Source organism: Condylura cristata, unplaced genomic scaffold (genome assembly GCF_000260355.1).
Source record: "Condylura cristata isolate star-nosed mole 26May11 unplaced genomic scaffold, ConCri1.0 scaffold00005, whole genome shotgun sequence".
Lineage (NCBI taxonomy): Eukaryota > Metazoa > Chordata > Mammalia > Eulipotyphla > Talpidae > Condylura > Condylura cristata.
The window spans coordinates 45,403,177-45,415,651 of record NW_004567106.1 but is presented as its reverse complement, the minus strand read 5'-3'; the positions used below and the strand labels follow the sequence as shown (position 1 = coordinate 45,415,651).

Genomic DNA, 12,475 nt, shown 5'->3' with positions numbered 1-12,475 from the left:
AAAAATGGGGGGGGAGGGGGGGAGTGCACGGGATTTTGGTGATGGCACATGGGTGACATGGTGATAGGAAACCCGCAGGGATTACAACTGAGATGGAAAAAAAAATGTACAAAATGATGTAAAAATAAACTGTTATAAAATAAAAAAAAATATATGTTTATGTTTTTAGCTTAACTTTTTTGGGCAAAAAATTTGATACCTGAGTAGCAAAATATTTTCCAAAAATAAAAATATAATGGAGTAAAAATTTCATAATCTGTATGTCTGGATGGAACCCATCATTATTACAGATTTTCTTTTTTAATTTGAAGGGATTTAAATTATCAAGAAAAACAAGACAAGTGTTTGAAAAATAAAATGTGTACACAATGGCAAGGATTATTAATAAAGTAGCACAATGTGATAGTGACAGCTTCTAGAGTCTAGTAAAAAAGCAACTCAGGATAATTTCAAGTAGACTAATAAAGAATTTCTACCTTCGGTCACCCCTTCTCTGATGTAAGTTAACTGGTATATTCAACAACAACAAAAACTCACAAACTTATACTTAGCACTGACTATATACATTTTACAACGCTAGGTGCTGCAAGGGATAAAAATATAAGAAAAAGATATTCTTTGCTCTCAGCTAACTTAAACTTAGTGAAAAGGATGAGACGAGAACATAGAAACTGTAGATCAAATATATTATCATAACAGAGATCAGGCAGCTCAGAGGGAGGAATTAAAGTACCAATGAGTATATTATGTACCACAAAGTAGTTTTTTTAGGAGCTGTGAGGAAAAGTACATTGAAATGCTGGTGGCACAAAAGGTTAAAAGCACAGCACTATGAAGCTCTCACAGCCACTGCAGCACAAGTTCAATCCCCAGCCAAAGAGGTGACCCACATGGCATGGCAGACCTCTCCTTTCCACTGCTCCCCTCAGCAGAACTGCCTGTTCTGTTCCCCACTCTGTCTCTGGTGAATCCTCTCATCCCTTGCATCTCTGGCCTTTAACCCAATTCAGTATGCATAAGTAAATAAATCTTAAAAAGAAAAATTACATGAAGGAACCTCATATTTTCAAAACTTAAAAAATTTTAAGGCACAGAATACAATAATATTTCTCCAAACCTATATTAGTTTGTTACCCACTTCAAGTTCAAAAACAATCCTAGCTGCTATCTCACTGAATTCAGTTCACATAGTCTCCAGTGATTAGTTAAATTGGAAGAGAAGCACTGAGATGCAGGAATGTTTATAGTGATTGCTTGAATTATTACACCATTGACTTGGAAAAGTTGGATTTGGGTTGATCTGGGGAACAAACTTTCATTACTGTACCTGTAAACATGTCCATATTTATTATGTGTAACTTGATGCTGGAAAAAAGACCAAGAGCCTTGGAATCTCAGATTCAATAGCTGCAACTATAGTACTTTGCCAATATTATCCTACCTTGCTAAGAGGCTAAAACAAAGATCAGTAAGAAGGAAAACCCTGTAGTACTGCTGTTTCAGGTTGATAAGTGAAGAGCTGATGTTCTTTCATAATTATTTTATCACACTAATTGAGTATTAGAATAGACAGGCCTTAAGCACTATTGACAAGTCATTTTAAAGGCTAGCATATGTGTGATGGGCACAAAACATGTGGTTAAGTGTGTGGATTATAAAGTCTGACAGGTTGAACTAATATCTTAGTTCTGTCACTTATTAGCCAAATGATTTTGTGTAAGTCGCTTAATCTTTGTTTCTCCATTTTTTATCTATAAAATGCAAAATAATAACAAAAGCTACATCATTAAGTTGTGAGAAGAGTCAGCTTCTTACTGTAAAATATTTGGAGCAACATGTTGTACATTTCAGTTATTACTAATAACCTTAAAGTCCAGAACATATGAGATGACTTGCTTCTGTTCACAGTATCAGTATTATATTGATAACTTTGGGACTAGCATCTAATCTCCTGAATCTCAGGGCATTGAAATTTTCAAAAGATATTGTGTCTTTGGTACAGAATGCAAGTGTTTGACCAATTCTATTCTTTGTTTAGCATTTCAAAGTCTACATGAAGAATCTTGAAACAAAGTCAGCCATGACATTCTTACCTATGGTCTTTATTGGTGCAGTGTGTATGCTTTGGGCACTGACAGTATTTACTTCAGTTCACAGATTTTCTCCCATGTTCTAGGTTTAGGCTAGTGTATCTGTGTCCCTCTCATGATTTGTGATAGAGTCACAGATATACAGGAATCAAGGAACTAGGACTACATGGAGCAAAAGAGGAGGAAAAAAGGGAGAAATTGTGGAGATTAAGCAATCATTAGTCATGAAATAAATTTCCTTGAAGGGGCAATAGGCTCTGAAACAACTTCAAAAGAAAAGTTCCAAAATGTTTTGAGGAAGATGCTCAAGGATAAGATTAATTTAAGTATTAGTTATAGTACATATGAGGAGGATGATAGTATCAAAATTTTATAAAAAACATTGTTTTCTTAGCACTGAAGTGCAAGAGGAAAACAAGTAAAGAATATGAGGGAAGAAGTAGTGTTCTATTAGTAGCTACAACTCATTACTCTAACATAATGGACACAGTTTTAAATCAAGATAGGTACACAATAAGTCTACAAATACAAAGGCTGTGTGCTTCAAATTTAGCCATTATGTATTAATCAAAGCTCTGAGGGTTTTATCTTTGTTTTTCCCATTGTGAAATGAAAATCAAAGGGTGGAAAAGAAAGCAATAATATTAAGATACAAAATAAGGCTGGTTGTGCTGCTGAAAGACATTACAAAAAAAGGTAAAATGCTTGCTTGCTTTTGAATATAGAAATACCAGCCGCTTGATTTCCAAGACCTATATTTACTACAAAGGGAAATTTATAAGGCATCTATGAGTCAATGCCTTTTCAAAACAGAACAAAAGTGAAAAATAAACACTAAAGTTTCCTTATATGATGCTGGTTACAATCTATTTATGGATATATTTTTGAATTGCTTCTATGACAACAGGTCTTTACCTTTCTATAATAGCAGAAATAGGCAAGTCTTGTAAGTAAAACATGAATTTTAAATAGGTGATCCTAACACTGTAGCAACAAACACATTTTTTTTTTAAAGATTTATTTACTTACACATACAGAACTGTACCAGGCAAATGTGTGTGTGTGGGGGGGGTTTGAGAGAATTCACCAGAGACGGAGTGGGGAGCAGACAGGCAGATGTACTGAAACACACTGCTGAGAGGAGCAGGAGGTGGGTCAGGAGAGGTCTGCCACACCATGTGGGTCACCTCCCTGGCCAGGAATTGAACTCATGCTGCAGTAGCTTCATAATGATGTGCTTTAATCCACTGTGCCACCAGGGAGGGCCCCAAACACATTTTTATGTTTTACTTTCCATAAGTTTTTAGAAAGCTATATAAAGTAATATATAATTGGTTAACTCATTTAGAATTGATGAAAGGATGTGTTTATAGTTTTTAAAAGAGGCTGGGCTTTAAAAGTTGGGTATTTTTATTCTCTACCATTGCACAATACCTATAACTTGTGTAAGATATAATTTTTGTTTTTTTTAAGATTTATTTTTATTTATTTATGCATACAAGAACTGGGGTTTAGGCAGAGGTGTAGCGGGGGGATAAGATGATTCACCAGAGACAAGAGTGGTGACCAGAACTGGTGGATATACTGCAATACACTGCTGAGGGGAGCAGTGGGAGAGAGTCTACTGCATCACATGGTTAGCTCCCTGGTTGGGGATGAAGGGGGAATGAACTCATGCTACAGTGACATGCTGGCATAGCTGGGCAGTGCTGAAACTTTAACCCCTGCGCCACCAGGGAGGCCCCAGTATAAGATAATTAACCACCTGCATTTCTTTATAATAAGAAGTGATCTTACTGCATTAATTTCAGAATGTCTTCTTCAAGAAAATTTGTTGCATTGTTGAAAGTTTCCACTAATTATTTTTTTCTAAGTAGAAATAATAAAATTTATGAGGTTTACTATGAAGTGAAAAGATTCAAGGTAAAAGAGCTGACTCCTCTATTTCAAAGTTAAAGGAAAATAGCTGTGTCTTTCATTTTTCCACTTGTTATTCTTTTTATTTAATGGGGAAGATGGATAGCATATCTAATTCTTTAAAGAAGACTATCAGCAAAATCACCAAATCAGATATTTTAAATATTATATGCAATCATCAATCAACTACCAACACCAGGCTTTAAAAAGTAATTTATCTGAAAAGGAAATGGAAACAGAACCCTATAAAGACCTGGTAATGAAGGAACTGAAAATCATATTCCTAGAATACCATTTTCTCTTGGAATCATAGGAAATAGGTCCAATGGTATTATTCCACTATGATGAGAAACGATGATAATAAACACATTTAAAGGAAGATAATGTACTTCTGAAACAATCATTTTATAGAATACATTGCTACTGATGGTAATTTTCTGCTTGTAAAGTATGAAAATGCTGCTACTGATATGAAAAATAATATACCATGGCAATACCAATAACAATTACACATATTTTTAAAAAGAAAATTTACCAGTTTAAGTCTTTCATTCTCTTCCATGAATTTTTTGGCAGCTTCGTTGGTATTTTCTGCTTGAGTGTTAAGTACTCCTTTGTTTGACAGTTCTTTTGCCAACTGAGTAATGAGGGTGACCAGACGTCTCAATACTCTAAGAAAGAATATAATGAGACTAATCACCAGGAACTATGACTTTAAAACAAAGTTAGTGTCAAATTACTCCCCTTAACTTTGGATGTGGTGAAGATGATGTTTAAGGTGGACACATACTTTTTGTTTAAATCCAAGTCTGCTAGACAAGACAAGCTTGAGTCTGTCTCATTCCTCTGGAATCTTTGTTAAAAGGTTTGCATTTATAATGGTACTTTTTAATTTAACTATTTTCTTTGTAGATATCTTTAGCCACAGAAGTAGAAATAGAATGTGTAGCATGGTCAGTAATAGAAGTATTAAAAAAATTTTTTTTTTTATTCAGCTCAAAATCTGCTATTTAAAGAGCACTGTATGTGACTGGTAAAGCCCTCAAACAGCCACTTACATCTACCACTGCTAGAAGAAGTAACTAATACTTTAGTTATTTATTCAATATGTATTTTCTCAGGGACTGAGAAGTGTTAAACACTGTGCAAAGTACTGGGGACATAGCAGGAAATGAGACAAGGTGCCTTTCAAAAGGCACTTAGTTTTAGTTGAGGAGAAAAGAATTCTTAAAAAGCAGTATTTTATTACAAGCATGAGCAATACCTGGAGGAAAAGCATTCTATGTAAGTACATAGCAGGAGACCTCTGTACTCTGGGAGGAATTATGCTTAGAAGCTTCCCTGAGAAAAGGGGGGAAGGACCCTAAGAAGTTAAAAAGAGGGAGGGGAAGTGTTCTTGAGAGAAAAAAGTGTTCTAGAGAGAAAGCAGGTGTGAAGACCTTGAAGTAGGAAGGAGCTAGAAACATAATAGAAAATGAATAAAGATGTATGTGGCAAGAATGAACAGTGAAATTCAGTGTAGGTGGAAGCGGGTGTGTATCTTAGAGAATAGTACAGACAAGCACCAGAGAGCTGCAGGGGTCAGATGGTATAGGGTCTTACAGGCCTACCAAATCTACAAGTCAGAACTATTTTTTGTTGGGTATACCACCTGAATTATTTTAGGAAGATGTAAGCATAATAAAGTATAGAAAGAAATCTATAGTACAGGTAGGAAAAGGGAGAGAAATATAAATCATGTTTTTAAATTATACTTTTTTCCTACTTACAGCCAAAAAAATAACGAAAATCCAGAAATGTAAAGATTTCTTTGAGACCTAAAAAGTTTCATCTGTGTATGTTCATAGGCACCAGGTCTGTTGGTTGAACTCTTATCAATGGTAGGGGTAGAGGAATATTTTCTTACTTCCCTTACAGCATCTATTAGAGAAAAAAAAAGGTATTACTTTTGACTTCTAAAGGTATAAAGTTATTATGAACATGGGAAGCAGTTTTCAAATAATTGACCTAACTTTTAAAGAATGGGCTTTAGGGAGGGGTCTTCTTTTTGTCTTTTCTTCTATAATGCCTGCAAGTATGCAATGCTTAAAACAGATGCTCTGTAAGTGATACTAGTGATAAACCTTGACTGTAGCAGCATTTCTGCTTGTTTTATTTCTCTTTCTACCGTAACAGGCTAAAATTCAACCAATGGATAATGACATAGGTCATATTCCATTGCAATCATTCTGAGACAATAGTTCTTTTAGTATACCAGCATTGTATTATATCTACTCATTTATTGAGATTTATTGAGATTTTAGAACTATTTGCTTACACTGGCATAAATTTGTCACTTATCACATGGCTGAAAAATCAACAGCATTAACAAAAATGTGCCATTATACAAATACTAAAATCTTGAAATGGGGCATAAGCCCATTTATACCACCATATAATTTCCTATTCATACCTTCTTCAAATCAGTTGATTTCAGTTTTAAAAAGAGGACTGCCCATCAGAGATTGGTGGCTGGAAAGCTGGGAACATTATGTTCACAGTATACATGGTAGTCATGGTCCCAGGCAGGTCCCTGTGATACCTGCTTAATGCAATAATAGCTCTGAGGGAATTCTTGTGTGAAAACATATTCTGCACTGTGCATCAAAAGCTGAAGAGCTAAGAAATAGCTGACTGATTTTAGGCAACCAATTTCTTTGAGTTTCTCCTACATTTAAAAAATCATGGTATTTATTAACACTCATGTAAGGTTAAGGCTGGGGCAAGGTTTGGGTAGGAAAGAGGAACCTAAAACTGCCGCTACTTGCATTTCAGAACCAACTCTTCCCAGCTTACGAAACTGTCCAAAAAAGTAACTTTGGTGCGTTATAAAAGCTTACCCTTGTTCCCCAAGGGGCACAACTTCTCTGACCACAACTTCTCTGACCACTGACCCCCACAAGGGGGTCAGTGAACCTCTCCTGGAAGCACAATAAAGTTCCTATCTGTCAGAAACTTGCCTGGATCTCTTTTTCTTTACTGCGCCAAATCTTTCAACACACAGAATTTCTGGTTTGATAAGAAATTTTTCTAATTTCTAAGATATTTGTTATTATGAAAATTTCAAATATGCTTGAGAAACTATAATAAACTATAATATATTAGATTGAACATTTAACATTTTTATATTTGCTTGATGTTTTGCTTAAATAACATTTTATTGTGAAATACTTTGGCATGCATCTCCTAAAAAGACATAATGCTATCTAACAGGTGTTGGTAAATTTTAAGTATTGACAGTAAATGTTTCAGTCACAAGCTCTCTGTTGTAACTATTCCATTATTCTGTGGAGTTTTCCACAGAAACAGGTACAGAAAACATATATCTATGGACATTTTTATACTCCAAAAAAAGTTTATTTACAAAATAAGCAACTAGCCTGTAAGCTATAGGTTGCTGGTCTCTGCTCTATAGTAATGCTATCTTATATCTAAAGTTAACAAAAATTCCCTAATATTATCTGACAGCCTATACTCAAATTTTAACAGTAGCTCTCAAGTGACTGTGTTGCAATAGTTATTTTTTAAACTAGAGTCCAGTCAAAACTCAAACCCTGATTCTAAGACTCCTTTTGAGTATTTAATGATTCTACCCCTCTGCTTGCCTCCCTAACAGCTAAGTCCATGTATTCGGACACTAGTTATAAAGGACTGTATAAATGGTAACTGAAAAAAGGGCTATGCAGTGCTGCATTTAAACTTTAAGATAACCTCAAAGAGATAAAGAACAAGTGTACACATATGAAATGTGTACTTGTGCATACAGAATAGTATTATCTACCAAATTCATACCAATAATCAGTATCTAACATGTTATCAATAAAACACAAAGTATGTTTCAACAGCAACATAACCCCTGATTAATTAAAATCCAACAAATTTGTTAATTAAGAAAACTCCAGTTATATTTATTTACAGAAGGAACCTTGTACTTACCCAAAAATAGAACAATCAGTAGGACTATAATAGTAAGGAAAGCCTTATTCCAGAAACTTGCAATTTTACCCCAGATGTTAAATGAAAAGATCTTCTGCCATCTGTAAAGCAATGCAATTACATTCAATGTACAAAGTTAAAAGAAGTTTTTAAAATGTAAATACTGAATTAACATTTTGGTAAGTGTAGTAAGTAAAAATTACAGAAATTTACTTTTTATGTTATATTAGAACTATATGATATAAGAATGTCTCAAGAAATCTGCAACAATGTTTTTCTAATTTAGTAACTTGACATTTGACTATCTTCTGCCTGGTGGCTTGAATATTCTAAAGTGAAAATAACTTTTAAAGTAAACATATATGATCAAAAGCAGAAAAAGGAATTTCTAAGCTAAAATGTTGTATTGTCAAAAGAACACATCACTTTATATAAGTGATAATGAGAGTAACATTGATAATAATAACAAATACTTATTGGTCCAAATAAGAACATTTCAGGAGTAAAGGGTACAAATCTCTAGACTATTTTTATATAGTAACTTTTAACATCTAGTCCAAGTAGTTTCTGTACTTTCACAAGAGGGAGTGAGAAAAATCATTGAGATATTTCATATACTTAGTTAAACGAAAGAATTACATATATATAACTTAATGAATTTTTACATACATATATGCCCATGTAATTACCACCCACATCAAGAGTTTAAGATGGGGAAATGAAATGGGAAATAGTCTAGATGGACTGAAGAATATACGCAAGATATAGGTTTAAAAAAAGTATTGTAAATGGCAGAGTGATAAAATAATCCATCATACAAAGACAATAAACTTGATACAAGGGCCTTTTCAGTGATTACCACATTACTGGATTGAAAGGAGACATGCAAAGGCAATAAACACTTAAAAATAAGCACTAACAACTTTATTTTTTTAAGATTTATTTATTTATTCATACAGAACTGGGGTACAAGTCAGAGGAGGGGCTATGAAAACTTCACCAGAGACAGAGTGGGGAGCAGAACAGGCAGATCAACAAAGTACACTGCTGAGGGGAGCAGTGGGCAGGTCAGGAGAGGTCTGCTGCCCATGTGGGTCACCTCCAGGCCTGGGGATGGAACTTGCACTGAAGCATCTGCAGCCAGCTTACAGTGCTGTGTCCTAACCTGTTGCGCCACCAGGGAGGGCCAGCACTAACAACTTTAAAAAAGTTATAGTTTAAGATTATGACAAATTACTATTTAAAAGCAACTTTAAATATCAACTTGAAATTGGTGGGGAGAAAGAAACTGATATAATATAGATGAAGCAGTTTTTTTTTTTTTCTGTGTATGTATCCATGCTTCCAATTCCAGGTATACTACTGAGATATGTTTTTTTTTTCTTTTAAGAAAGTTAAGTGTCAATACCTTGATCTAGGGACAAATGTAAGTTCATATGTCTTCAAAGGCCAGTATAAAAGGGAACACAAAAAAGATTCTTACAGGTAATAACTGGCAGTTGTAAGACTTACTATAAAGAGGAACTAATGATAGCTGATACATTGTGAGTTCTTTCTATATTGTAATTCTAAGTATCTTTATATATTTTAACTCATTTAGCCACCACAACCATTATATGAGGTGGAAACCAGAATTACCTCCATTTTACAGATGGGGAAACTGGCCAGAAATGGTAAATAAGCTGTACAATTTCACACAGTAACATGCAGAGCTGGGACTATAAACCAAGCAGCGTGACTTCTGAGGAAGTGTCTTTAACCAGTGAGTTATGAAATAACAGAGAGTCAAATTAAATGAAGACTGAAACTTTTTCTTTGAAGATTACAAGATAATATATAAGATTAAAAGAGGTGGTTATAAAAAGTGGAACATGTTATAAATAATTGGTGTGAATCTATAGCATATTTTCTTATGTATATATATATATATATATATATATACACACATCTGACTGGGATAGGGAAAATATTTGGCAGGAAGAAAAAGATCCACAATTTAAGAAACAAAATTAAATTAAGTATGGAAATTATTTAAATTATGGAGAAAAGATCAACTGTTCTAAATACTCTTTTTATATACTATTAAGCATTATTTATGAATCAGATGCTTATAAATAACACTTTCCCCCCTGGCTACGGCGTTCTATTATTCCAAGTATTATCAAAATGCAATATAAGGTATAACTGAGGATTTGAAGCAAAATTAACAGGTTATCTTTTCTCCCAGGTTGATTGCATCACAAAAAGCCCTCAGCTGAAGTTCTAGTCATGGAATCTGCCATGGGCCATGAGGATGACTACAGCAGGCCACATTCCTTTTCGGGTCTCAGTATGTGATCTATACAGAATGAGTAGGTTGAAAAAATTATCCCTAAGTTCTTTTCCGGCAGTATGATTAAATCATTTTCTTTAGTATAAGGAAGAAAAAAGTGAAGTATAGCTACTATACAAGGCCAAAAGTATGAGAAGAAACCCAGGGAGACAAGAAGAAAGTTGAGAGTTATGAAAGATCATACCTACGCTGAGACAACGTGGAAACTTTGTCTCCTCTAGAGCTGGGATCTTACTAAACTTCAGAGTTAGATTTTTTTTTTTGAAAGATTTTCTTTTATGTCAAAGGTAAGAACAAATGCCTTACAACATTTTCATTGTAAGTATATTTCAACATCATAACTATCAATATTCTGTATCTAAAACTAAACCTGAAAGTGATCACGGAAATCAAATGAGCCAATACTTTAAGATACTTAGTACTTAATTAAAGGACACTAAAGAACTAATGTTAATCCACAGCTTTGATACTTTTACATGTTCAACAATTTTAACATATTCATTAATTTTGTGTGTGTGTGTGGGAATGTAGTAAAGTTGCCACAGAACATGAATGAAACTGTTGCTTACCTAAGTCCCAAAGAAAGAAACATTTATGGGCTTACATTTCCAAATTGTCAATTCATTGCCCCAAACGTTTCTCTAAACTGTAAAACTAATTTATTCCTTCGGTTCACTGTTCCAATTCAGGTCACTAAAACAAAGGTAAACCCTGATGACAAGACAGGTAATAAAGTGTAAACACTGCTTTGTTATAGGCGTCTGTAACCAGAAATCAAACAGAACCAAACCAAGAGAACTAGGCCTTTTTCCTTTGAGGAGGAGGGAGGGGGACATTTATTCCACGTTCACATGTGAAGCAAAGTCTTATGTACACAATATGAGAATCTTGTCATTATTTCTTGTTAAAGAGCACCTTTTAACATAACTGGCACTCATAACTTTTAATCGTAAGGAAACTCCCCCCCCCCAATATCACACTAAACAGCAGAAAGAGATTAATCCTCGTTAATATTATGATGACTTGGATATTTCCTACCTCTGAGGAGGAATAAAAGGTAGACAGAAGATTAAAATAAGTCCTATTTCGGCATAGAGAAAGGTTGCAACTGCCGACCACTGGAGTGTCATTTTTTTTCTCTTCACACCTGAACAAAGAAACACTTAATTTACTCTGTTGCTTTTCAAAGAAAACCAGGTTAAAGACCCCAGGGGCGCAAGGTTTTGGCCTGCGGGCCTCTCCCGGTCCACCGGTCCCTTCGAGGCGCCCGGGTGGGGAGGGGAAGTAGTGGCAGGGGGGGGGGGGGGGGCCGCCGCCCCCCCCTTCCCCGCCGGCCGAGCCAACTTGCGGGGTGGCCTGCGCGGCGCCGGGGACGCGCCTCTCGTCCCGCTCCCGCGGCGGCCGCAGCTAACGCCACCCTCACCAACGCCGGGACCCGGGCCCTCCCGCTCAGGGAACGCGCCGCGGCCCTCAACCGACGATAGGGCAGCGCCGCCTCTCCGAAGTTCACCGCGCAGAGAGCGGGCGACTCGGCCCGCCACGCCGCATCCGGGACCGCGGCCCCGCGCTCTAGCGCGGCCTTACCCCGCCTGCCGCCGGCCTCGCTCCCCGCGCTGCTCCGAGGCCGCCGACGCGCGGGACGTCAGACGCCGCGGCGGGGGGGGGAAAGGGGGAGGACGGAAGCGGGGCTCGCGGGGAGGTGCCCCACCCCTTCCTCTGGCCAGCTCCCTCCCCTAAACTTGGGGGCGAGGAGGCGCGTCTAGGCTGAGGTCTTTGGAGGCAAGAAGACGATGATTAGCTATAATTGTTTCCTAATTGGTGATGGAGTTAAGAGGATGACTCAGACTTTTGGACCCTGATGCTTGGGGCTTCTTCCTGCAGAGCCAAACCTTACATTTCTACTGAAGTGTGATTTGAGTGGTATTATCCGATGTTTTATTTTAAGTATTTGTTTAAGTATTTGTTATGCATACAAGAACTGAGGTATATCTAATGTTTGTTAAAAGAGCTTCACCGGCTTTTCTTTTGGTGTAGAGAGGAGGAAATATGGTGCAAACTCAGCGATCGTATTTAAAACGCACCCCTTTTCGGTTACTTCTCTTAGTGGGTAGTTAAATTTCATAGTCTGCGATTACAAGTACTTATATGGAAGGCCTGGGAT

General features: G+C 36.4%; 1 protein-coding gene across 2 annotated transcripts in view; it reads right to left on the bottom strand.

Annotated features, from left to right (window-relative positions):
• The window catches only part of BCAP29 (B-cell receptor-associated protein 29), a 38,603-nt gene extending 26,647 nt beyond the window's left edge, over positions 1–11,956 (bottom strand). Inside the window, exons 1-5 of one of the 2 annotated variants that reach the window (XM_012720721.1) lie at positions 11,899–11,956; positions 11,353–11,461; positions 7,983–8,083; positions 5,777–5,927; positions 4,543–4,678 (exon numbers count right to left, since the gene is read on the bottom strand). In XM_012720721.1, coding sequence (XP_012576175.1) covers positions 4,543–4,678; positions 5,777–5,927; positions 7,983–8,083; positions 11,353–11,444 — 480 coding nt within the window. In that variant the 5' untranslated portion in view covers positions 11,445–11,461; positions 11,899–11,956. The other variant, XM_012720720.1, reaches the window with a different exon arrangement.
• Between the last annotated feature and the right edge of the window lie 519 nt (positions 11,957–12,475).